Source organism: Salmo salar, chromosome ssa16, assembly GCF_905237065.1.
Source record: "Salmo salar chromosome ssa16, Ssal_v3.1, whole genome shotgun sequence".
Lineage (NCBI taxonomy): Eukaryota > Metazoa > Chordata > Actinopteri > Salmoniformes > Salmonidae > Salmo > Salmo salar.
Window position 1 is genome coordinate 55,155,369 of NC_059457.1, and position 24,481 is coordinate 55,179,849.

At 50.7% G+C, this 24,481-nt stretch overlaps 1 protein-coding gene across 21 annotated transcripts in view; it reads left to right on the forward strand.

Annotated features, from left to right (window-relative positions):
- The window catches only part of LOC106573836 (kinesin-like protein KIF1A), a 152,579-nt gene that overhangs the window by 82,645 nt on the left and 45,453 nt on the right, over positions 1 to 24,481 (forward strand). For 13 of the 21 annotated variants that reach the window (XM_045697435.1, XM_045697440.1, XM_045697441.1 and 10 more), the window contains 8 exons: positions 119 to 299; positions 491 to 563; positions 696 to 789; positions 2,454 to 2,602; positions 2,810 to 2,988; positions 3,924 to 4,061; positions 9,460 to 9,756; positions 24,244 to 24,362. In XM_045697435.1, the coding sequence (XP_045553391.1) occupies positions 119 to 299; positions 491 to 563; positions 696 to 789; positions 2,454 to 2,602; positions 2,810 to 2,988; positions 3,924 to 4,061; positions 9,460 to 9,756; positions 24,244 to 24,362 (1,230 nt within the window). The remainder of the gene's footprint in view (positions 1 to 118; positions 300 to 490; positions 564 to 695; positions 790 to 2,453; positions 2,603 to 2,809; positions 2,989 to 3,923; positions 4,062 to 9,459; positions 9,757 to 24,243; positions 24,363 to 24,481) is intronic. The other 8 variants (XM_045697445.1, XM_045697448.1, XM_045697449.1 and 5 more) reach the window with 1 other exon arrangement.

Consider the following 24,481-nt stretch of genomic DNA (forward strand, 5'->3'; position numbering starts at 1 on the left):
TACCGCTTCTCTTTTGCTCTTGTAACATTCTTCAATGTCTATCCGGACATTTGTACCGGTCACTGAATGCTTTTTGAAACGTCTCTCTCCCTGCTTCCTGGATCAACCTGTCCTCCAGGGAACCGTATTATTCTGGGTAAGAGCCACGTGTTCCGATTCAACCATCCAGAGCAGGCGCGCCAGGAGCGGGAGAAGACACCCTGCGCTGACACCCCCGTGGAGCCGGTGGACTGGGCCTTCGCACAGAGAGAACTGCTGGATAAACAGGGCATCGACATGAAGCAGGAGATGGACCAGAGGTGAGAGGGGAGAAGGGGAGGAGAGACAAGGGAGAAGAGAGGCTAGGTTGAGTAAATAATGTAAGAGAGAGGAGAGGATTCAGAGGTGAGTGTGTGAGAGTTGAGATGACATCTACGGTTGTGGGAGAGTTGAGATGAGTCTGTGGTTGTGAGTAAGGGAGAGTTGAGATGACATCTATGGTTGTGTACAGGCTTCAGGAGCTGGAAGACCAGTACCGTAAAGAGCGAGAAGAGACACACAACCTGCTGGAACAGCAGAGGATGGTGAGACATATTAACAAATGGACAAGATCACCAAAATATTACCAATTTGTTAATACATGGAGTGTGAGTCTGAATTACATTAAGTCTGAATTATTTTCTAGTTAAAGCCTGATCATGTGACCATTTCCTCAGGATTATGAGAGCAAGCTGGAAGCCCTTCAGAAACAAGTTGACCGATATTACCCTGAGGTAGTAGGAGAGGAAGAGGAGGAGCCTGAGGAGGAAGGTACATCACTGGTTTCTGACTTTTATTTACACTACACGGCCAAAAGTATGTGGACACCTGCCTGTCGAAAATCTCATTCCAAAATCATGGCCATTAATATGGAGCAAATCTAACATTTTCAGAACTGTAAATTAACTGTATTGTATCAAACAGTTCAAAACAAGGTTAATAATTCCAACAAAATAACAGCTGGAATGGTCTATATAAAACGTATATATTGAATAGAACTTACACTACATGGCCAAAAGTATGTGTACAGCTGCTCATCAAACATCTCATTCCATTGGTTCCCCCTTTTGCTGCTATAACAGCCTCCAGTCTTCTGGGAAGGCTTTCCACTAGATGTTGGAACATTGCTGTGGGGACTTGCTTCCATTCAGCCACAAGAGTATTACTGAGGTCGGGCACTGATGTTGGGCGGTTAGGCCCTGGCTCGCAGTCGGCGTTCCAATTCATCCCAAAGGTTTTCAATAGGCTTGAGGTCAGGGCTCTGTGCAAACCAGTCAAGTTCTTCCACACTGATCTCGACAAACCATTTCTGTATAGACCTCGCTTTGTGCATGGGAGAATTGTCATGCTGAAACAGGAAAGGGCCTTCCCCAAACTGTTGCCACAAAGTTGTAAGTACAAAATCCTCTAAAATGTCATTGAATGCTGTAGTATTAAGATTTCCCTTCACTGGAACTAATGGGCCCGAACCATGAAAAACAGCCCCAGACCATTATTCATCCTCCACCAAACTTTACAGTTGGCACTATGCATTTGGACAGGTAGTGTTCTCCTGGCATCCGCCAAACCCAGATTCGTCCGTTGGACTGCCAGATGTTGAAGAGGGATTCATCACCCCAGAGAATGTATTTCCACTGCTCCAGAGTCCAATGGCGGCGAGCTTTACACCACTCCAGCCGATGCTTGGCATTGCGCATGGTGATCTTCGGCGTGTGTGTGGCTGCTTGGCCATGGAAACCCATTTCATGAAGCTCCCGACGAACAGTTCTTGTGCTGACGTTGCTTCCAGAGGCAGTTTGGAACTCGGTAGTGAGTGTTGCAACAGAGGACAGACAATTTTCAACGTGCTTCAGCACTCAGCGGTCCCGTTCTGTGAGCTTGTGTGTTCTACCACTTTTGTTGCTCCTAGACGTTTCCACTTCACAATAACAGCACTTACAGTTGACCGGGGCAGCTCTAGCGAGGCAGTAATTTGACGAACTGACTTGTTGGAAAGGTGGCATCCTATGACGGTGCCACGTTGAAAGTCACTGAGCTCGTCAGTACGTGCCATTCTGCTGCCAATGTTTGTCTATGGAGATTGCATGGCTGTGTGTTTGATTTTATACACCTGTCAGCAACAACGGGTGTGGCTGAGATAGCCGAATCCACTCATTTGAAGGGGTGTCCACATACTTTAAGTGTATGTCAAATCAAATCAAACTTTATTTGTCACATGCGCCGAATACAACAAGTGTAGCTCTTACCGTCAATGTGCATGTTTAAGGACAGTGGCCCTGCACGAGGCTCTGCATTCAAATAGCATCCCTTTGTACACATTTACATTTACGTCATTTAGCAGAGCGACTCACAAACACAATGTATATCTATCTCCCTGTGTTGATGTTGAACTTAGATGTTTTGGGTCATCTTGTTATACCCTCTGGGCTCCACAGTGCAGTGGACGGAGAGGGAGGCGGAGCTAGCCCTGTGGGGTTTCAGGAAGTGGCGCTGTTACCAGTTCACCTCCCTCAGAGACCTGCTGTGGGGAAACGCCATCTTCCTCAAGGAGGCTAACGCCATCAGCGTGGAACTCAAGAAGAAGGTTTGAGAACAATTCAGCACATCTCCTACGGAAACATAACTGTCCCAGACTTGGGGTTCATATAGTTTTTGTTTCAAATGCTTTGAGTGTTTGATTGAGCCTGACTGAAGTGCTAGATTGGGGGGGGTTGTTCGCAAATACAATTTGAACCCAGGTCTGAAATGTCCCTCTGTGTTGTACTAACCCTGTGCCTGTCCCCCCCCCCAGGTCCAGTTCCAGTTTGTGCTGCTGACCGACACCCTGTACTCCCCCCTGCCCACTGACCTGCTGCCCCCTGAGGCAGCCAAGGACAGAGCGACCCGCCCGTTCCCCAGGACCATCGTAGCTGTGGAGGTACAGGACCAGAAGAATGGGGCCACCCACTGCTGGACCCTGGACAAGCTCAGGTACGGTAGTATTCTGCACTAAGCCAGATCCCAAGTTTTATAGTCCATGTAGTGGTAAAAGTAGGATAAGTAAACTGAATAAAAACATTTTTTCAACGAATTCAACGATTTTACTGAGTTACAGTTCATATAAGGGAATCGGTCAATAGAAAAAAATTAATTAGGCTCTAATCTATGGGCAGGGGCGCAGCCATGGGTGGGCCTGGGAGGGAGCCATCTATGGGTGACATCTACATTACCAGTCTAATATACTGTGCTTTGTGACCCATGGAGAGATAGTCGATTGTGAACATTTGTGGAATAATATGATTACATAATATCAAGACATGACGAATGTGTATATTTTACTGTAGTCTACACTATATGTTATGGAAGTTTAGTCATAAAGATCATTGGATTTCATATAGATCTCTCTCAGATTTATCTTAATATATGTCTTTGAATGTCTCTCTCTCTCTATATATATATATATATATGTGTGTTTATATATATATGTTTTTCTCTCTCTCTCTCTCTCCCCTATCTCTCTCTCTCTCTCCCCTATCTCTCTCTCTCTCTCTCTCTCTCTCTCTCTCTCTCTCTCTCTCTCTCTCTCTCTCTCTCTCTCTCTCTCTCTCTCTCTCTCTCTCTCTCTCTCTCTCTCCCCCTCTCTGTATCTCTCTCTCTGTCTCTCTCTCTCCCCCTCTCTGTATCTCTCTCTCTCTCTCTCTCTCTCTCTCTCTCTCTCTCTCCCCTCTCTGTATCTCTCTCTCTGTCTCTCTCTGTATCTCTCTCTCTCTCCCCCTCTCTCTCCCCTCTCTGTATCTCTCTCTCTCTCTCTCCCTCTCTCTCTCTCTCTCTCTCTCTCTGTATCTCTCTCTCCCCCTCTCTCTCTACCTCCATCCTCATCTCTCTGTTTATTGTTGTCCTGTGTTGCTCTCTGGTGCCCCCTGCAGGCAGCGCCTGGACCTGATGAGAGAGATGTATGACCGAGCAGCAGAGGTTCCCAACAGCACCATAGAAGACTGTGAGAACGTCATGACCGGAGGAGACCCCTTCTACGACCGCTTCCCCTGGTTCCGACTGGTCGGCAGGTACAGAACATGACTACCTGGTCAAAGCATGGTCAGACAGACAACACTACCACAACACTACCACAACATTACCAGAACACTACGACAACACTACCAGAACACTACCCGAACACTACCACAACACTACCGCAACACTACCACAACACAACCACAACACTACCAGAACACTACCACAACACTACCACAACACTACCAGAACACTACCGCAACACTACCGCAACACTACCGCAACACAACCGCAACACTACCGCAACACTACCGCAACACTACCGCAACATTACCACAACACTACCACAACACTACCACAACACTACCACAACACTACCACAACACAACCGCAACACTACCACAACACTACCACAACACTACCACAACACTACCACACCACTGCCAGAACACTACCACAACCACAACACTACCACAACACTACCACAACACTACCAGAACACTACCACAACCACAACACTACAACAACACTACCAGACCACTACCACAACATTACCACAACACAACCACAACACTACCACAACACTACCACTACCACAACACTACCACAACACAACCACAACATTACCACAACACTACCACAACCGCAACACTACCACAACACTACCAGAACACAACCACAACACTACCACTACCACAACATTACCAGAACACTACTACCACAACACTACCACAACACTACCACTACCACAACACTACCACAACACAACCACAACATTACCACAACACAACCACAACATTACCACAACACTACCACAACATTACCACTACCACAACACTACCGCAACATTACCACAACACTACCACAACATTACCACAACACTACCGCAACATTACCACAACACTACCACAACACTACCAGAACACTACCGCAACACTACCGCAACACTACCGCAACACTACCACAACACTACCAGAACACTACCGCAACACTACCGCAACACTACCGCAACACAACCGCAACACTACCGCAACACTACCGCAACACTACCGCAACATTACCACAACACTACCACAACACTACCACAACACTACCACAACACAACCGCAACACTACCACAACACTACCACAACACTACCACAACACTACCACACCACTGCCAGAACACTACCACAACCACAACACTACCACAACACTACCACAACACTACCAGAACACTACCACAACCACAACACTACAACAACACTACCAGACCACTACCACAACATTACCACAACACTACCACAACCACAACACTACCACTACCACAACACAACCACAACACAACCACAACACTACCACAACACTACCACAACACTACCACAATACTGCCACAACACTACCACAACATTACCACAACACAACCACAACACTACCACAACACTACCACTACCACAACACTACCACAACACAACCACAACATTACCACAACACTACCACAACCGCAACACTACCACAACACTACCAGAACACAACCACAACACTACCACTACCACAACATTACCAGAACACTACTACCACAACACTACCACTACCACAACACTACCACAACATTACCACAACACAACCACAACATTACCACAACACTACCACAACATTACCACTACCACAACACTACCGCAACATTACCACAACACTACCACAACATTACCACAACACTACCGCAACATTACCACAACACTACCACAACACTACCAGAACACTACCGCAACACTACCGCAACACTACCGCAACATTACCACAACACTACCACAACACTACCACAACACTACCACAACACTACCACAACACAACCGCAACACTACCACAACACTACCACAACACTACCACACCACTGTCAGAACACTACAGCAACCACAACACTACCACAACACTACCACAACACTGCCACAACCACAACACTACCACAACACTACCAGACCACTACCACAACATTACCACAACACTACCACAACCACAACACTACCACTACCACAACACAACCACAACACAACCACAACACTACCACAACACTACCACTACCACAACACTACCACAACACAACCACAACATTACCACAACACTACCACAACACTACCACAATCGCAACACTACAACAACACTACCAGAACACAACCACAACATTACCAGAACACTACTACCACAACACTACCACAACACTACCACTACCACAACACTACCACAACACAACCACAACATTACCACAACACTACCACAACATTACCACTACCACAACACTACCGCAACATTACCACAACACTACCACAACATTACCACAACACTACCGCAACATTACCACAACACTACCACAACACTACCGCAACATTACCACAACACTACCAGAACACTACCACAACATTGCCAGAACACTACTACCACAACATTACCACTACCACAACACTACCACAACATTGCCACAACACTACCACAACACTACCAGAACACTACCACAACATTACCACTACCACAACACTACCACAACATTGCCACAACACTACCGCAACATTACCACAACACTACCACAACATTACCACAACACTACCACAACACTACCACAACACAACCACAACTTTACCACAACCACAACATTACCACAACACTACCGCAACATTACCACAACACTACCACAACACTACCACAACATTACCAGAACACTACTACCACAACACTACCACAACCACAACCACAACACTAACACTACTGCAACATTACCACAACACAACCACAACATTACCACAACACTACCACAACATTAACACAACACTACCGCAACATTACCGCAACATTACCACAACACTACCACAACACTACCACAACACTACCACAACATTACCAGAACACTACTACCACAACACTACCACAACCACTACCACAACACTAACACTACTGCAACATTACCACAACACTACCAGAACACTACTACCACAACATTACCACTACCACAACACTACCACAACACTACCGCAACATTACCACAACACTACCACAACATTACCACAACACTACCACAACACTACCACTACCACAACACTACCACAACACAACCACAACATTACCACAACACAACCACAACATTACCACAACACTACCACAACATTAACACAACACTACCGCAACATTACCGCAACATTACCACAACACTACCACAACATTACCACAACACTACCACAACACTACCACAACACTACCACAACACTGCCACAACACTACCACAACATTACCACAACACAACCACAACATTACCACAACACTACCACAACATTACCACAACACTACCACAACATTACCACAACACTACCACAACACTACCACAACATTACCACAACACTACCGCAACATTACCACAACACTACCAGAACACTACCATAACATTACCAGAACATTACCACAACACTACCACAACATTACCACTACCGCAACATTACCACAACACTACCACAACATTACCACAACACTACCGCAACATTACCACAACATTACCACAACACTACCACAACACTACCACAACACTACCGCAACATTACCACAACACTACCACAACCACAACACTACCGCAACACTACCACAACACTACCACAACACTACCACAACACTACCGCAACATTACCACAACACTACCAGAACACTACCACAACATTACCAGAACATTACCACAACACTACCACAACATTACCACTACCACAACACTACCGCAACATTACCACAACACTACCACAACATTACCACAACACTACCGCAACATTACCACAACACTACCACAACATTACCACAACACTACCAGAAACAATGCAGAGGTACACTAGTGAAAATCTCATCACACATCAACCCCAACAGGTTCATAGTCCATGGTTCACATCAACCCCAACAGGTTCATAGTCCATGGTTCACATCAACCCCAACAGGTTCATAGTCCATGGTTCACATCAACCCCAACAGGTTCATAGTCCATGGTTCACATCAACCCCAACAGGTTCATAGTCCATGGTTCACATCAACCCCAACAGGTTCATAGTCCATGGTTCACATCAACCCCAACAGGTTCATAGTTCATGGTTCACATCAACCCCAACAGGTTCATAGTTCATGGTTCACATCAACCCCAACAGGTTCATAGTTCATGGTTCACATCAACCCCAACAGGTTCAGTCCATGGTTCACATCAACCCCAACAGGTTCAGTCCGTGGTTCACATCAACCCCAACAGGTTCAGTCCATGGTTCACATCAACCCCAACAGGTTCAGTCCATGGTTCACATCAACCCCAACAGGTTCAGTCCATGGTTCTATAGAGCAGCATGAAGGAAACAGGGAAAGGTAGTCCGCACAGCTCAGTACGTCACTGGGGCCAAGCTTCCTGCCATCCAGGACCTCTATACCAGGTGGTGTCAGAGGAAGGCCCTAAAAATTGCCAAAGACTCCAGTCACACTAGTCATAGACTGTTATCTCTGCTACCACACGGCAAGCGGTACCGGAGCGTCAAGTCTAGGTCCAAAAAGCTCCATAACAGCTTCTATTAACAGCTCCCAGGTGGCACAGCGGTCTAAGGCACTGAATCTCAGTGCTGGAGGCGTCTACTACAGACCCTGGTTCGATTCCAGGCTGTATGACAACCGGCTGTGATTGGGAGTCCCATAGCGTCTTCCGGGTTAGGGTTTGGCCGTTATTAAGAATTTAGAGGTAATATAATTTAAAGGTAAAAAATAAAAATACCCTCAAGCCATAAGACTGCTGAACAATTAATCAAATGGCCACCCGGACTATTTACATTGACACCACCCCCACCATTTGTTTTTACACTGTTGCTACTCGCTGTTTATTATCTATGCATAATCACTTCACCCCTACCTACATGCACAAATTACCTCGACTAACCTCTGTATATAGCCTCGGTATTGTTATTTTATTTAGTGACTTAAACTTTTTTTTTAAACTTTAGTTTATTTAAACTCTATTTCTTGAACTGCATTGTTGTTTAAGGGCTTGTAAGTAAGCATTTCACGGTAAGTTCTACAACTGTTGTATTCAGCGCATGTGACTAATACAATTTGATTTGATTTAAACTCTTCTCCAGAAGTCGTTGATAGATAACTTCAGTAGATAAACCAGCTAAAACCACATCAGAGTCTTCCATGTGAACCTGAACGGACCAAGGGTCATGTTCATTAAGGGCACACTGTAGTGAAACGTTCACATGGTACCTCTTAGTTTACTTTCCATTTCGGACCATTTTCTTACATTTCGTACCTAGTGAACACGGCAGAGTTTTTCTACACGCTCCCCCCCAGCAGTACTGGTCGCCTACCTATTCCTCCAAATAGATTTAACCTACCAGTGTTTTTCTATCTGTCCTGTTGTAGGCCACTATCTAACTTACATCCCATGTTTCTGGCTGCACCCCCACCCCCTACCAGCAACCCCCTTTTCAACGTGTGCATGAGCGAGCGCATGAGTGATCCAACTCCCTCCCCCACCCTCTCCACCTCCGAGCTAACTGAGCTGGCCGACACTCGGCCGGAGGGGCGAGGAGGGGAGGAGGAGTTGGAGGCTTTGGGGGATCTGGACGATGATCTCTTTTTGGACGACCCGTGCTCGGAGCTCGATGATGATGATGATGATGATGATGATGAGGGAGAGCTGTGCCGAGGCGGCTCCAGCGAAGGCCTGGATCCCTTTTATGACCGCTCTCCGTTATTCAGTGTAGTGGGAAGGTTGGTGAGGTTTCAGGAGCATGCTGGGGGATGGAAACTAGCTCTTTCACACTGAGACACTCTGGGTCTTGCTCTGCTGCCCCAAGAGAACACACAAACTAACTTGTGCGCACACATGCACACAGGCACACACACACACACAACACCTACAAAATGTATAACACACACACACACACACACACACACACACACACACACACACACACACACACACACACACACACACACACACACACACACACACACACACACACACACACACCACAGGAAATAAGGATTTAACAACAATATTAACACTGAATAGAGGATCTGTCGTTGCTTGGCAACCAAACTACACACATCCACGTTGACCTATCTTTGCTTTTACAAGTTGACATTTTCATTGTGTCTGGAAGGCCAGTCCAGTATTTTGTAGAGGGGCAACAGAACCTCGTCAGGAGGGCAGTCCAGTATTTTGTAGAGGGGCAACAGAACCTCGTCAGGAGGGCAGTCCAGTATTTTGTAGAGGGGCAACAGAACCTCGTCAGGAGGGCAGTCCAGTATTTTGTAGAGGGGCAACAGAACCTCGTCTGGAGGGCAGTCCAGTATTTTGTAGAGGGGCAACAGAACCTCATCTGGAGGGCAGTCCAGTATTTTGTAGAGGGGCAACAGAACCTCGTCTGGAGGGCAGTCCAGTATTTTGTAGAGGGGCAACAGAACCTCGTCAGGGGGGCAGTCCAGTATTTTGTAGAGGGGCAACAGAACCTCGTCTGGAGGGCAGTCCAGTATTTTGTAGAGGGGCAACAGAACCTCGTCTGGAGGGCAGTCCAGTATTTTGTAGAGGGGCAACAGAACCTCGTCAGGAGGGCAGTCCAGTATTTTGTAGAGGGGCAACAGAACCTCGTCAGGAGGGCAGTCCAGTATTTTGCAGAGGGGCAAGAGAACCTCGTCAGGAGGGCAGTCCAGTATTTTGCAGAGGGGCAAGAGAACCTCGTCTGTAGCTGTAGAACATGTTATTGGGAGTGACATAATTTTGGTTGGGAACATCCAATACAGAGATCATAAACAAGACTAAATTACCCAAGGTGTGCAGTTTGTCCTCTCGTTCAGTCCCCTTATAGTGTCACTCTACCAATGACTATAAAGCATCTGCCTCACCCTTTCTGCTCCAATCACACACCCTGGCCTCAGATCTTAGTCTCTGTCAGGTCTGGGGGATAGATGTCACCGCTAACTACCTGCCACACTACCCTTTCATCAGAGACCCTCCCTGACTATAACTATATAAGGCCCTCCCTGACTATAACTATATAAGGCCCTCCCTGACTATAACTATATAACTATATAAGGCCCTCCCTGACTATAACTATATAACTATATAAGGCCCTCCCTGACTATAACTATATAAGGCCCTCCCTGACTATAACTATATAACTATATAAGGCCCTCCCTGACTATAACTATATAACTATATAAGGCCCTCCCTGACTATAACTATATAACTATATAAGGCCCTCCCTGACTATAACTATATAACTATATAAGGCCCTCCCTGACTATAACTATATAACTATATAAGGCCCTCCCTGACTATAACTATATAACTATATAAGGCCCTCCCTGACTATAACTATATAAGGCCCTCCCTGACTATAACTATATAACTATATAAGGCCCTCCCTGACTATAACTATATAAGGCCCTCCCTGACTATAACTATATAACTATATAAGGCCCTCCCTGACTATAACTATATAATTGGCCCTCCCTGACTATAACTATATAACTATATAAGGCCCTCCCTGACTATAACTATATAACTATATAAGGCCCTCCCTGACTATAACTATATAACTATATAAGGCCCTCCCTGACTATAACTATATAACTATATAAGGCCCTCCCTGACTATAACTATATAACTATATAAGGCCCTCCCTGACTATAACTATATAACTATATAAGGCCCTCCCTGACTATAACTATATAACTATATAAGGCCCTCCCTGACTATAACTATATAAGGCCCTCCCTGACTATAACTATATAACTATATAAGGCCCTCCCTGACTATAACTATATAAGGCCCTCCCTGACTATAACTATATAACTATATAAGGCCCTCCCTGACTATAACTATATAACTATATAAGGCCCTCCCTGACTATAACTATATAACTATATAAGGCCCTCCCTGACTATAACTATATAACTATATAAGGCCCTCCCTGACTATAACTATATAACTATATAAGGCCCTCCCTGACTATAACTATATAACTATATAAGGCCCTCCCTGACTATAACTATATAACTATATAAGGCCCTCCCTGACTATAACTATATAACTATATAAGGCCCTCCCTGACTATAACTATATAACTATATAAGGCCCTCCCTGACTATAACTATATAACTATATAAGGCCCTCCCTGACTATAACTATATAACTATATAAGGCCCTCCCTGACTATAACTATATAAGGCCCTCCCTGACTATAACTATTTAAGGCGCTCCCTGACTATAACTATATAACTATATAAGGCCCTCCCTGACTATAACTATATAACTATATAAGGCCCTCCCTGACTATAACTATATAACTATATAAGGCCCTCCCTGACTATAACTATATAACTATATAAGGCCCTCCCTGACTATAACTATATACCTATATAAGGCCTTCCCTGACTATAACTATATAACTATATAAGGCCCTCCCTGACTATAACTCTAGCTCTTAAATGCTAGCTGTTAGCTTCAGACAGCAGTCCTTGCATTTTTTTCACACACAGTTTCCAATCACAGTTCCTGTAACTATTACATGCTATAATTAAAATTTTGTCTGGTTGGTTTCACGTTGCCAAATGTAAACTCAACTAAACAATGTGTCCAATCAAGTCATTTGTTTATTGGACAAAAATGCTGAAGTTAAATCCATCTATGATTATCGGCTGACCAGGCTGGATTATCATGAAGCACCCCTTATCTTACGTTCACATAATCAGAGATATCAAGTTATGACGTAACCTGTAATACTTTTTGATTGTGTTTGATCTGGACTATATTCTCACCTGCAGCAAAGCGCACCACAGAACGAATTGAATCAGACTGAGACCACCCTTTTTTGAGCAAACCACATGTGTTGTTGAGTGTGGATTGACTTCACACCAGTCCAAGCGAAACCAACTAAGGAGGTAAATTAGTTCAGAAAAAAAACACACCAAACCATTTGGGTGTGAAAGACCCCTTAGTCTTAGTCCCTATGAGCTCTGAGGTAGACCGTACCAGCTCCCTACCAGCTCCCGACCAGCTCCCTACCAGCTCCCTACCAGCTCCCGACCAGCTCCCGACCAGCTCCCTACCAGCTCCCTACCAGCTCCCGACCAGCTCCCGACCAGCTCCCTACCAGCTCCCTACCAGCTCCCTACCAGCTCCCGACCAGCTCCCTACCAGCTCCCTACCAGCTCCCGACCAGCTCCCTACCAGCTCCCTACCAGCTCCCGACCAGCTCCCTACCAGCTCCCGACCAGCTCTCGACCAGCTCCCTACCAGCTCCCTACCAGCTCCCTACCAGCTCCCGACCAACTCCCTACCAGCTCCCTACCAGCTCCCTACCAGCTCCCTACAATGTCCCGACCAGCTCCCTACCAGCTCCCAACCTGCTCCCTAGAAGCTCCTGACCAGCTCCCTCCCAGCTCCCTACCAGCTCCCAACCAGCTCCCTACCAGCTCCCTCCCAGCTCCCTCCCAGCTCCCTCCCAGCTCCCTACCAGCTCCCTACAATGTCCCGACCAGCTCCCTACCAGCTCCCTACCTGCTCCCTAGAAGCTCCCTACCAGCTCCCTAGAAGCTCCCTACCAGCTCCCTACCAGCTCCCTAGAAGCTCCCTAGCAGCTCCCTACCAGCTCCCTACCAGCTCCCTAGAAGCTCCCTACCAGCTCCCTACCAGCTCCCTACCAGCTCCCTACAATGTCCCGACCAGCTCCCTAGAAGCTCCCTACCTGCTCCCTAGAAGCTCCCTACCAGCTCCCTACCAGCTCCCTAGAAGCTCCCTAGCAGCTCCCTACCAGCTCCCTACAATGTCCCGACCAGCTCCCTAGAAGCTCCCTACCTGCTCCCTAGAAGCTCCCTACCAGCTCCCTACCAGCTCCCTACCAGCTCCCTACAATGTCCCGACCAGCTCCCTAGAAGCTCCCTACCTGCTCCCTACCAGCTGCCTACCAGCTCCCTAGAAGCTCCCTACCAGCTCACTACCAGCTCCCTAGAAGCTCCCTACCAACTCCCTACCAGCTCCCTACCAGCTCCCTAGAAGCTCCGTACCACCTCCCTACCAGGTCACTACCAGCTCCCAACCAGCTCCCAACCAGCTCCCAACCAGCTCCCTACCAGCTCCCTACCAGCTCCCTACCAGCTCCCTACCAGGTCACTACCAGCTCCCTACCAGCTCCCTAGAAGCTCCCTAAAAGCTCCCAACCAGCTCCCTACCAGCTCCCTGCCAGGTCACTACAAGCTCCCAACCAGCTCCCTACCAGGTCACTACCAGCTCCCAACCAGCTCCCTACCAGCTCCCTACCAGCTCCCTAGCAACTCCCTACCAGCTCCCTAGAAGCTCCCTATCAGCTCCCTACCAGCTCCCACCCGCTCCTGAGAAGCTCCCTACCAGTTCCCTACCAGCTCCCTAGAAGCTCCTGATCAGTTCCCTACCAGCTCCCTACCCACTCCTGAGAAGATCCCTACCAGCTCCCAACCTGCTCCCGACCAGCTCCCTATGAGCTCTCTACCAGCTCCCTACCCACTCCTGAGAAGCTTCCGACCAGCTCCCGACCAGGTCCCGACCAGCTCCCATACCAGCTCCCTACCAGCTTCCTACAAAAACCCTTCCAGGTCCCTAGAAGTTCCCTACCAGCTCCCAACAGCTCCCTTCCAGATCCCTACCAGCTCCCGACCAGGTCCCGACCAGGTCCCGACCAGATCCCTAGAAGCTCCCTAACAGCTCCCTGCAAAATCCCTTCCAGTTCCTTACCAGCTCGCTACCAGGTCACAACCAGCTCACAACCAGCTTCCTATAAGCACCTTTGATGCTCCCTACCAGCTCCCTACCAGCTACCGACCAGCTCCCTACCAGCTCCATACAGCTCCCGACCAGCTCCCGACCAGCTCCCTACCAGCTCCCTACTGCTCCCTACCAGCTCCCGACCAGCTCCCGACCAGCTCCCTACCAGCTCCCGACCAGGTCCCGACCAGCTCCCTACCAGCTCCCTACAGCTCCCTACCAGCTCCCGACCAGCTCCCTACCAGCTCCCGACCAGCTCCCGACCAGCTCCCGACCAGCTCCTGACCAGCTCCCTACCAGCTCCCGACCAGCTCCCGACCAGCTCCCTACAGCTCCCTACCAGCACCCGATCAGCTCCCTACCAGCTCATGACCAGCTCCCGACCAGCTCGCTACAATGTCCCTACCAGGTCCCTACAACCTCCCAACCAGCTCCCTACCAGCTCCCTACCAGCTCCCAACAGCTCCCTACCAGCTCCCGACCAGCTCCTGACCAGCTCCCTACCAGCTCCCAACCAGGTCCCGACCAGCTCCCATACCAGCTCCCTACCATCTTCCTACAAAAACCTTTCCAGGTCCCTAGAAGCTCCCTACCAGCTCCCAACATCTCCCTACCAGATCCCTACCAGCTCCCGACCAGCTCCCGACCAGTTTCCAACCAGCTCCCTAGAAGCTCCCTAACAGCTCCCTGCCAAATCCCTACCAGTTCCCTACCAGCTCGCTACCAGGTCACAACCAGCTCCCAACCAGCTTCCTATAAGCTCCTTTGATGCTCCCTACCAGCTCCCGACCAGCTCCCTACCAGCTCCTGATCAGCTCCCTACCAGCTCATGACCAGCTCCCGACCAGCTCCCTACAACCTCCCAACCAGCTTCCTATAAGCTCCTTTGATGCTCCCTACCAGCTCCCTACCAGCTCCCTACCAGCTCCCAACCAGCTCCCGACCAGCTCCCATACCAGCTCCCTACCAGCTTCCTACATAAACCCTTCCAGGTCCCTAGAGGCTCCCACCAGCTCCCTAAAAGCCTACCAGATCCCTACCAGCTCCCGACCAGATCCCTACCAGCTCCCGACCAGATCCCTACCAGCTCACGACCAGGTCCCGACCAGCTGCCTAGAAGTTCCCTACCAGCTCCCGATCAGCTCCCTAACAGCTCCCGGCCAGTTCACTACCAGATCCCTACCAGCTCCCTACCAGATCCCTAGAAGCTCCTGACCAGCTCCCTACCAGCTCCCGACCAGCTCCCGACCAGCTCCCTACAGCTCCCTACCAGCACCCGATCAGCTCCCTACCAGCTCATGACCAGCTCCCGACCAGCTCCCAACAATGTCCCTACCAGGTCCCTACAACCTCCCAACCAGCTCCCTACCAGCTCCCTACCAGCTCCCAACAGCTCCCTACCAGCTCCCGACCAGCTCCTGACCAGCTCCCTACCAGCTCCCAACCAGGTCCCGACCAGCTCCCATACCAGCTCCCTACCATCTTCCTACAAAAACCTTTCCAGGTCCCTAGAAGCTCCCTACCAGCTCCCAACATCTCCCTACCAGATCCCTACCAGCTCCCGACCAGCTCCCGACCAGTTTCCGACCAGCTCCCTAGAAGCTCCCTAACAGCTCCCTGCCAAATCCCTACCAGTTCCCTACCAGCTCGCTACCAGGTCACAACCAGCTCCCAACCAGCTTCCTATAAGCTCCTTTGATGCTCCCTACCAGCTCCCGACCAGCTCCCTACCAGCTCCTGATCAGCTCCCTACCAGCTCATGACCAACTCCCTACCAGCTCCCTACCAGCTCCCTACCAGCTCCCTACAATGTCCCGACCAGCTCCCTACCAGCTCCCTACCTGCTCCCTACAAGCTCCTGACCAGCTCCCTCCCAGCTCCCTACCAGCTCCCAACCAGCTCCCTACCAGCTCCCTCCCAGCTCCCTCCCAGCTCCCTACCAGCTCCCTACCAGCTCCCTACAATGTCCCGACCAGCTCCCTACCAGCTCCCTACCTGCTCCCTAGAAGCTCCCTACCAGCTCCCTAGAAGCTCCCTACCAGCTCCCTACCAGCTCCCTAGAAGCTCCCTAGCAGCTCCCTACCAGCTCCCTACCAGCTCCCTAGAAGCTCCCTACCAGCTCCCTACCAGCTCCCTACAATGTCCCGACCAGCTCCCTAGAAGCTCCCTACCTGCTCCCTAGAAGCTCCCTACCAGCTCCCTAGAAGCTCCCTAGCAGCTCCCTACCAGCTCCCTACAATGTCCCGACCAGCTCCCTAGAAGCTCCCTACCTGCTCCCTAGAAGCTCCCTACCAGCTCCCTACCAGCTCCCTACCAGCTCCCTACAATGTCCCGACCAGCTCCCTAGAAGCTCCCTACCTGCTCCCTACCAGCTGCCTACCAGCTCCCTAGAAGCTCCCTACCAGCTCACTACCAGCTCCCTAGAAGCTCCCTACCAACTCCCTACCAGCTCCCTACCAGCTCCCTAGAAGCTCCGTACCACCTCCCTACCAGGTCACTACCAGCTCCCAACCAGCTCCCAACCAGCTCCCAACCAGCTCCCTACCAGCTCCCTACCAGCTCCCTACCAGCTCCCTACCAGGTCACTACCAGCTCCCTACCAGCTCCCTAGAAGCTCCCTAAAAGCTCCCAACCAGCTCCCTACCAGCTCCCTGCCAGGTCACTACAAGCTCCCAACCAGCTCCCTACCAGGTCACTACCAGCTCCCAACCAGCTCCCTACCAGCTCCCTACCAGCTCCCTAGCAACTCCCTACCAGCTCCCTAGAAGCTCCCTATCAGCTCCCTACCAGCTCCCTACCCGCTCCTGAGAAGCTCCCTACCAGTTCCCTACCAGCTCCCTAGAAGCTCCTGATCAGTTCCCTACCAGCTCCCTACCCACTCCTGAGAAGATCCCTACCAGCTCCCAACCTGCTCCCGACCAGCTCCCTATGAGCTCTCTACCAGCTCCCTACCCACTCCTGAGAAGCTTCCGACCAGCTCCCGACCAGGTCCCGACCAGCTCCCATACCAGCTCCCTACCAGCTTCCTACAAAAACCCTTCCAGGTCCCTAGAAGTTCCCTACCAGCTCCCAACAGCTCCCTTCCAGATCCCTACCAGCTCCCGACCAGGTCCCGACCAGGTCCCGACCAGATCCCTAGAAGCTCCCTAACAGCTCCCTGCAAAATCCCTTCCAGTTCCTTACCAGCTCGCTACCAGGTCACAACCAGCTCACAACCAGCTTCCTATAAGCACCTTTGATGCTCCCTACCAGCTCCCTACCAGCTACCGACCAGCTCCCTACCAGCTCCATACAGCTCCCGACCAGCTCCCGACCAGCTCCCTACCAGCTCCCTACTGCTCCCTACCAGCTCCCGACCAGCTCCCGACCAGCTCCCTACCAGCTCCCGACCAGGTCCCGACCAGCTCCCTACCAGCTCCCTACAGCTCCCTACCAGCTCCCGACCAGCTCCCTACCAGCTCCCGACCAGCTCCCGACCAGCTCCCCGACCAGCTCCTGACCAGCTCCCTACCAGCTCCCGACCAGCTCCCGACCAGCTCCCTACAGCTCCCTACCAGCACCCGATCAGCTCCCTACCAGCTCATGACCAGCTCCCGACCAGCTCCCTACAATGTCCCTACCAGGTCCCTACAACCTCCCAACCAGCTCCCTACCAGCTCCCTACCAGCTCCCAACAGCTCCCTACCAGCTCCCGACCAGTTCCTGACCAGCTCCCTACCAGCTCCCAACCAGGTCCCGACCAGCTCCCATACCAGCTCCCTACCATCTTCCTACAAAAACATTTCCAGGTCCCTAGAAGCTCCCTACCAGCTCCCAACATCTCCCTACCAGATCCCTACCAGCTCCCGACCAGCTCCCGACCAGTTTCCAACCAGCTCCCTAGAAGCTCCCTAACAGCTCCCTGCCAAATCCCTACCAGTTCCCTACCAGCTCGCTACCAGGTCACAACCAGCTCCCAACCAGCTTCCTATAAGCTCCTTTGATGCTCCCTACCAGCTCCCGACCAGCTCCCTACCAGCTCCTGATCAGCTCCCTACCAGCTCATGACCAGCTCCCGACCAGCTCCCTACAACCTCCCAACCAGCTTCCTATAAGCTCCTTTGATGCTCCCTACCAGCTCCCTACCAGCTCCCTACCAGCTCCCAACCAGCTCCCGACCAGCTCCCATACCAGCTCCCTACCAGCTTCCTACATAAACCCTTCCAGGTCCCTAGAGGCTCCCACCAGCTCCCTAAAAGCCTACCAGATCCCTACCAGCTCCCGACCAGATCCCTACCAGCTCCCGACCAGATCCCTACCAGCTCACGACCAGGTCCCGACCAGCTGCCTAGAAGTTCCCTACCAGCTCCCGATCAGCTCCCTAACAGCTCCCGGCCAGTTCACTACCAGATCCCTACCAGCTCCCTACCAGATCCCTAGAAGCTCCTGACCAGCTCCCTACCAGCTCCCGACCAGCTCCCGACCAGCTCCCTACAGCTCCCTACCAGCACCCGATCAGCTCCCTACCAGCTCATGACCAGCTCCCCGACCAGCTCCCAACAATGTCCCTACCAGGTCCCTACAACCTCCCAACCAGCTCCCTACCAGCTCCCTACCAGCTCCCAACAGCTCCCTACCAGCTCCCCGACCAGCTCCTGACCAGCTCCCTACCAGCTCCCAACCAGGTCCCGACCAGCTCCCATACCAGCTCCCTACCATCTTCCTACAAAAACCTTTCCAGGTCCCTAGAAGCTCCCTACCAGCTCCCAACATCTCCCTACCAGATCCCTACCAGCTCCCGACCAGCTCCCGACCAGTTTCTGACCAGCTCCCTAGAAGCTCCCTAACAGCTCCCTGCCAAATCCCTACCAGTTCCCTACCAGCTCGCTACCAGGTCACCACCAGCTCCCAACCAGCTTCCTATAAGCTCCTTTGATGCTCCCTACCAGCTCCCGACCAGCTCCCTACCAGCTCCTGATCAGCTCCCTACCAGCTCATGACCAGCTCCCGACCAGCTCCCTACAACCTCCCAACCAGCTTCCTATAAGCTCCTTTGATGCTCCCTACCAGCTCCCTACCAGCTCCCTACCAGCTCCCAACCAGGTCCCGACCAGCTCCCATACCAGCTCCCTACCAGCTTCCTACATAAACCCTTCCAGGTCCCTAGAGGCTCCCACCAGCTCCCTAAAAGCCTACCAGATCCCTACCAGCTCCCGACCAGATCCCTACCAGCTCCCGACCAGATCCCTACCAGCTCACGACCAGGTCCCGACCAGCTGCCTAGAAGTTCCCTACCAGCTCCCGATCAGCTCCCTAACAGCTCCCGGCCAGTTCACTACCAGATCCCTACCAGTTCCCTACCAGGTCACAACCAGCTCCCAACCAGCTTCCTATAAGCTCCTTTGATGCTCCCTACCAGCTCCCGACCAGCTCCTGATCAGCTCCCTACCAGCTCATGACCAGCTCCCGACCAGCTCCCTACAACCTCCCAACCAGCTTCCTATAAGCTCCTTTGATGCTCCCTACCAGCTCCCTACCAGCTCCCAACCAGGTCCCGACCAGCTCCCATACCAGCTCCCTACCAGCTTCCTACATAAACCCTTCCAGGTCCCTAGAGGCTCCCACCAGCTCCCTAAAAGCCTACCAGATCCCTACCAGCTCCCAACAGCTCCCTCCCAGCTCCCTCCCAGCTCCCTACCAGCTCCCGACCAGGTCCCGACCAGCTCCCTACCAGCTCCCATTCCAACTCCTTAGAAGCTCCCTACCAGCTACCTACCAGCTCCCTACCAGCTCCCTACCAGCTCCCTACAAGCACCCGACCAGCTCCTGACCAGCTCATGACCAGCTCCCAACCAGGTCCCTACAATCTCCCGACCAGCTCACCTACTAGCTCCCGACCAGGTCCCGACCAGCTCCCATACCAGCTCCCTACCAGTTTCCTACAAAAACCCTTCCAGGTCCCTAGAAGCTCCCACCAGCTCCCTAAAAGCCTACCAGATCCCTACCAGCTCCCGACCAGCTCCCGACCAGATCCCTACCAGCTCCCGATCAGCTCCCTAACAGCTCCCGACCAGATCCCTACCAGCTCCCTACCAGCTCCCTAGAAGCTCCCTAACAGCTCCCTACCAAATCCTTTCCAGTTCCCTACCAGCTACTGACCATCTCCCTACCAGCTCCCTACCAGCTCCCTAGAAGCTCCCTACCAGTTTCCTACCAGCTCGCTACCAGGTCACTACCAGCTCCCAACCTGCTCCCTAGAAGCTCCCAACCACATCTCTTCCAGCTCCCTACCAGCTCTTTAGAAGCTCCCTAGAAGCTCCCTACCAGCTCCATACCAGCTCCTTAGAAGCTCCCTAGAAGCTCCCTACCAGCTCCTAACCAGTTCCCTACCAGCTCCCTAGAAGCTCCCAACCAGTTCCCTACCAGCTCCCTAGAAGCTCCCTACCAGCTCCCTACCAGCTCCCTTGAAGCTCCCTACCAGCTCTCTACCAGCTCCCTACTAGCTCCCTAGAAGCTCCCTACCAGCTCCCTACCAGCTCCCTAGAAGCTCCCTACCAGCTCCCTACCAGCTCCCTCCCAGCTCCCTACCAGCTCCCTCCCAGCTCCCTCCCAGCTCCCTCCCAGCTCCATACCAGCTCCCTACCAGCTCCCTACCAGCTCCCTACCAGCTCCCTACCAGGTCCCTCCCAGATCCCTACCAGCTCCCTCCCAGCTCCCTAGACGCTCCCTACCAGCTCCCTACCAGCTCCCTCCCAGCTCCCTCCCAGCTCCCTACCAGCTCCCTCCCAGATCCCTACCAGCTCCCTACCAGCTCCCTACCAGCTCCCTACCAGCTCCCTCCCAGATCCCTACCAGCTCCCTCCCAGCTCCCTACCAGCTCCCTCCCAGATCCCTACCAGCTCCCTACCAGCTCCCTACCAGCTCCCTCCCAGCTCCCTCCCAGCTCCCTACCAGCTCCCACCCAGATCCCTCCCAGCTCCCTACAGCTCCCTCCCAGCTCCCTCCCAGATCCCTCCCAGCTCCCTCCCAGCTCCCTCCCAGATCCCTCCCAGCTCCCTACAGCTCCCTCCCAGCTCCCTACCAGCTCCCTACCACCTCCCTACCAGCTCTCTACCAGCTCCCTACCAGCTCCGTAGAAGCCAAACTGCCCTTTCATGAATTACGCAATCAGAGGCACTCCCTAATAATTCTAGCTGTTAGCACTCCAGCTCACGTTAATCCAGCTGCATCAGACAGCGCTCCTTGCCTCGGTTCTCAGGGAGAAATGTCATCAGTGGTAACTACCAGCCACACTGCTCTTTTCATGAATAAGGCTTCTTCTTTAACTGTCATTCGTCAAACAGTAACAAAATCTATATAAGTCCACAATGTCAACAAATATCTAAATAAATTGGTAGACATTTTGGGGCTTTTATTCTTGTCTTTATCATTTTCATACTTTTGAATCTCATCAGAAATGACTTGGTCTTGTGAGCATTTACCTTCAACTGTTTCTTACTTTCACATCGGGGCTTGATCTAGGCTACACAGATCACATTGGGGCTTGATCGAGGCTACACAGATCACATCGGGGCTTGACATCCTTCTTGATGATGACTCTGCCCCCGTACACATCCATGCCACTTTTGCTTTAGTTGTAATCCAAGCAAAGTTGTTGCTTAACGAATGCTTGAGGTGTGTCTCTTTTTGTATGTCCTAAAAAGAAAAAAAAAATATATATATTTACATTTTTTTAATAAGGAGACCATCATCTTAAACACTGACATGTCTCATATATCTTCTGACGTCTGTTCATGCATAAAGCAGACGGCAGCCACTCATGGCTAGATGTCCTTGCCATGTCATGAACGTTCTCTTGATCGTAAGTAGAAACGAATCATCAAATGATTCATCAAACGATTCATGTGAAACAACTGATTCAGGAAGTGATTCAGGAAGACTCAATATCTCAATGATGAAAGAGCTGGTTTCTACTGCAGCTGTCTCTTTTAGGCATGCCAGAGCACAATATTCTTTATTTTGAGCGTATATATTTTTATTTTTATTAATTTTTTTTAATGGGAATTGGCTCCCCTTCTCTATGCACAAATCAGCACTCCACTCCTCGTGGGAGCGGCAGATTTCGTGTTTATGGTGTCATCCCTTTTTCCCCGTCGTAACACATTTCAAGCTGTTGGCTGTTGGTTCAAGCTTTTAGCCATGTTCCGTTTCATGATGATTTCTGCTCGATTTGTTTTTGATTAATTTGAGTCAAGAAAGGCCTTTTTTTGTCCCCGAGCATGCCTTCTTTACACCTCACCAATCTAGTCGTTTGCCTCCCCTTTTCTACCACTCCTTTACCCCTTAAATGTCTACCCGCCCCATTGGTTCTAGGGAAGTGTGGTCCTCGACTGCAAGACTAATTTGTAGGCCTACAGTATGTTACAGAGTATAGGAGCTAACCCTACAGCCTGTTGCAGAGTATAGGAGCTAACGAGAGAGAGAGAGAGAGAGAGAGCGAGAGCGAAAGAGAGAGAGAGAGATTTCACCTTGTACACAACATGCTCCTTAGCCTCACCAAGCTCTCAAAAACTAAAAACAGCCTCCCTTCTGCTCCTTAATTGTACCACAATTATCTTGACCTAAAGCTATTATGTTGACCAGACACACCCAGAGAGGGGATAGTAAAGGGTAGCCATGGTCATCACCAGAGCTGTCCAGTCGAGTGCAGTCCCGGCTTCTGTTTGGTTGCTTTGCAGCTTGGTGTGTTTGTCTCGTGCTGTGTTAATGTTCTGTTATTATCTCCTTGTTATCTCTGTACGTTATCACTCTCACTGTTCTGGTCTCTCTGAGCTCTCTAATAGTACGTTCACTCTCTCTCTCTCTCTCTCTCTCTCTCTCTCTCTCTCTCTCTCTCTCTCTCTCTCTCTCTCTCTCTCTCTCTCTCTCTCTCTCTCTCTCTCTCTCTCTCTCTCTCTCTCTCTCTCTCTCTCTCTCTCTTTTTCTCTCTCTCGTTCTCTCTCAATCATGTCATCCCTCTCTCTCCATCTCTCTCATCCCCTCCCTCTCTCTCTCTCTCTCTCATTCCCTCTTTCTTTGTTTCTCTCTCTCTCATCCCCCTCCCTCTCTCTCACATCCCCTTCCCCCCTCTCTCTCTCTCTCTCTCTCTCTCTCTCTCTTTCATCCTCTGCCCCCCCTCTCTCTCTCTCATTCCCTCCCTCTCTCTCCCTCATCCCCTCCCTCTCTCTCGCCCCTCCTCTCTCTCTCTCTCTCTCTCTCTCTCATCCCCTCTTTTCTCTGTCTCTCTCTCTCTCATCCCCTCCCTCTCTCTCTCTCTTTTTCTTTCTCTTCTCTTTTCTTCTCTTCAATGTTCTTTTCTCTTTATCTGTCTCTCTGTCTCTCTCTCCCCCTCTCTGCACCTCTCTCTCTCTCTCTCTCTCTCCCTCTCTGCACCTCTCCCTCTCTCCCTGTGTCCCTGTCTCCCTCCCCTACAGAGCCTTTGTGTACCTGAGTAACCTGCTGTACCCTGTGCCCCTGGTCCATCGCGTGGCCATCATCAGTGAGAAGGGAGAGGTTAAAGGATTTCTCAGGGTGGCTGTACAGGCAATCTCAGGTAAAACCTGGACCATAGACTTCCAACCCACATTACATTCAATCAAACTCAATACAGCCAACAAGCTAATAGACTAACATGAAGCGTAGGGAGCTGTACAATACTTGGGACTTCATAAG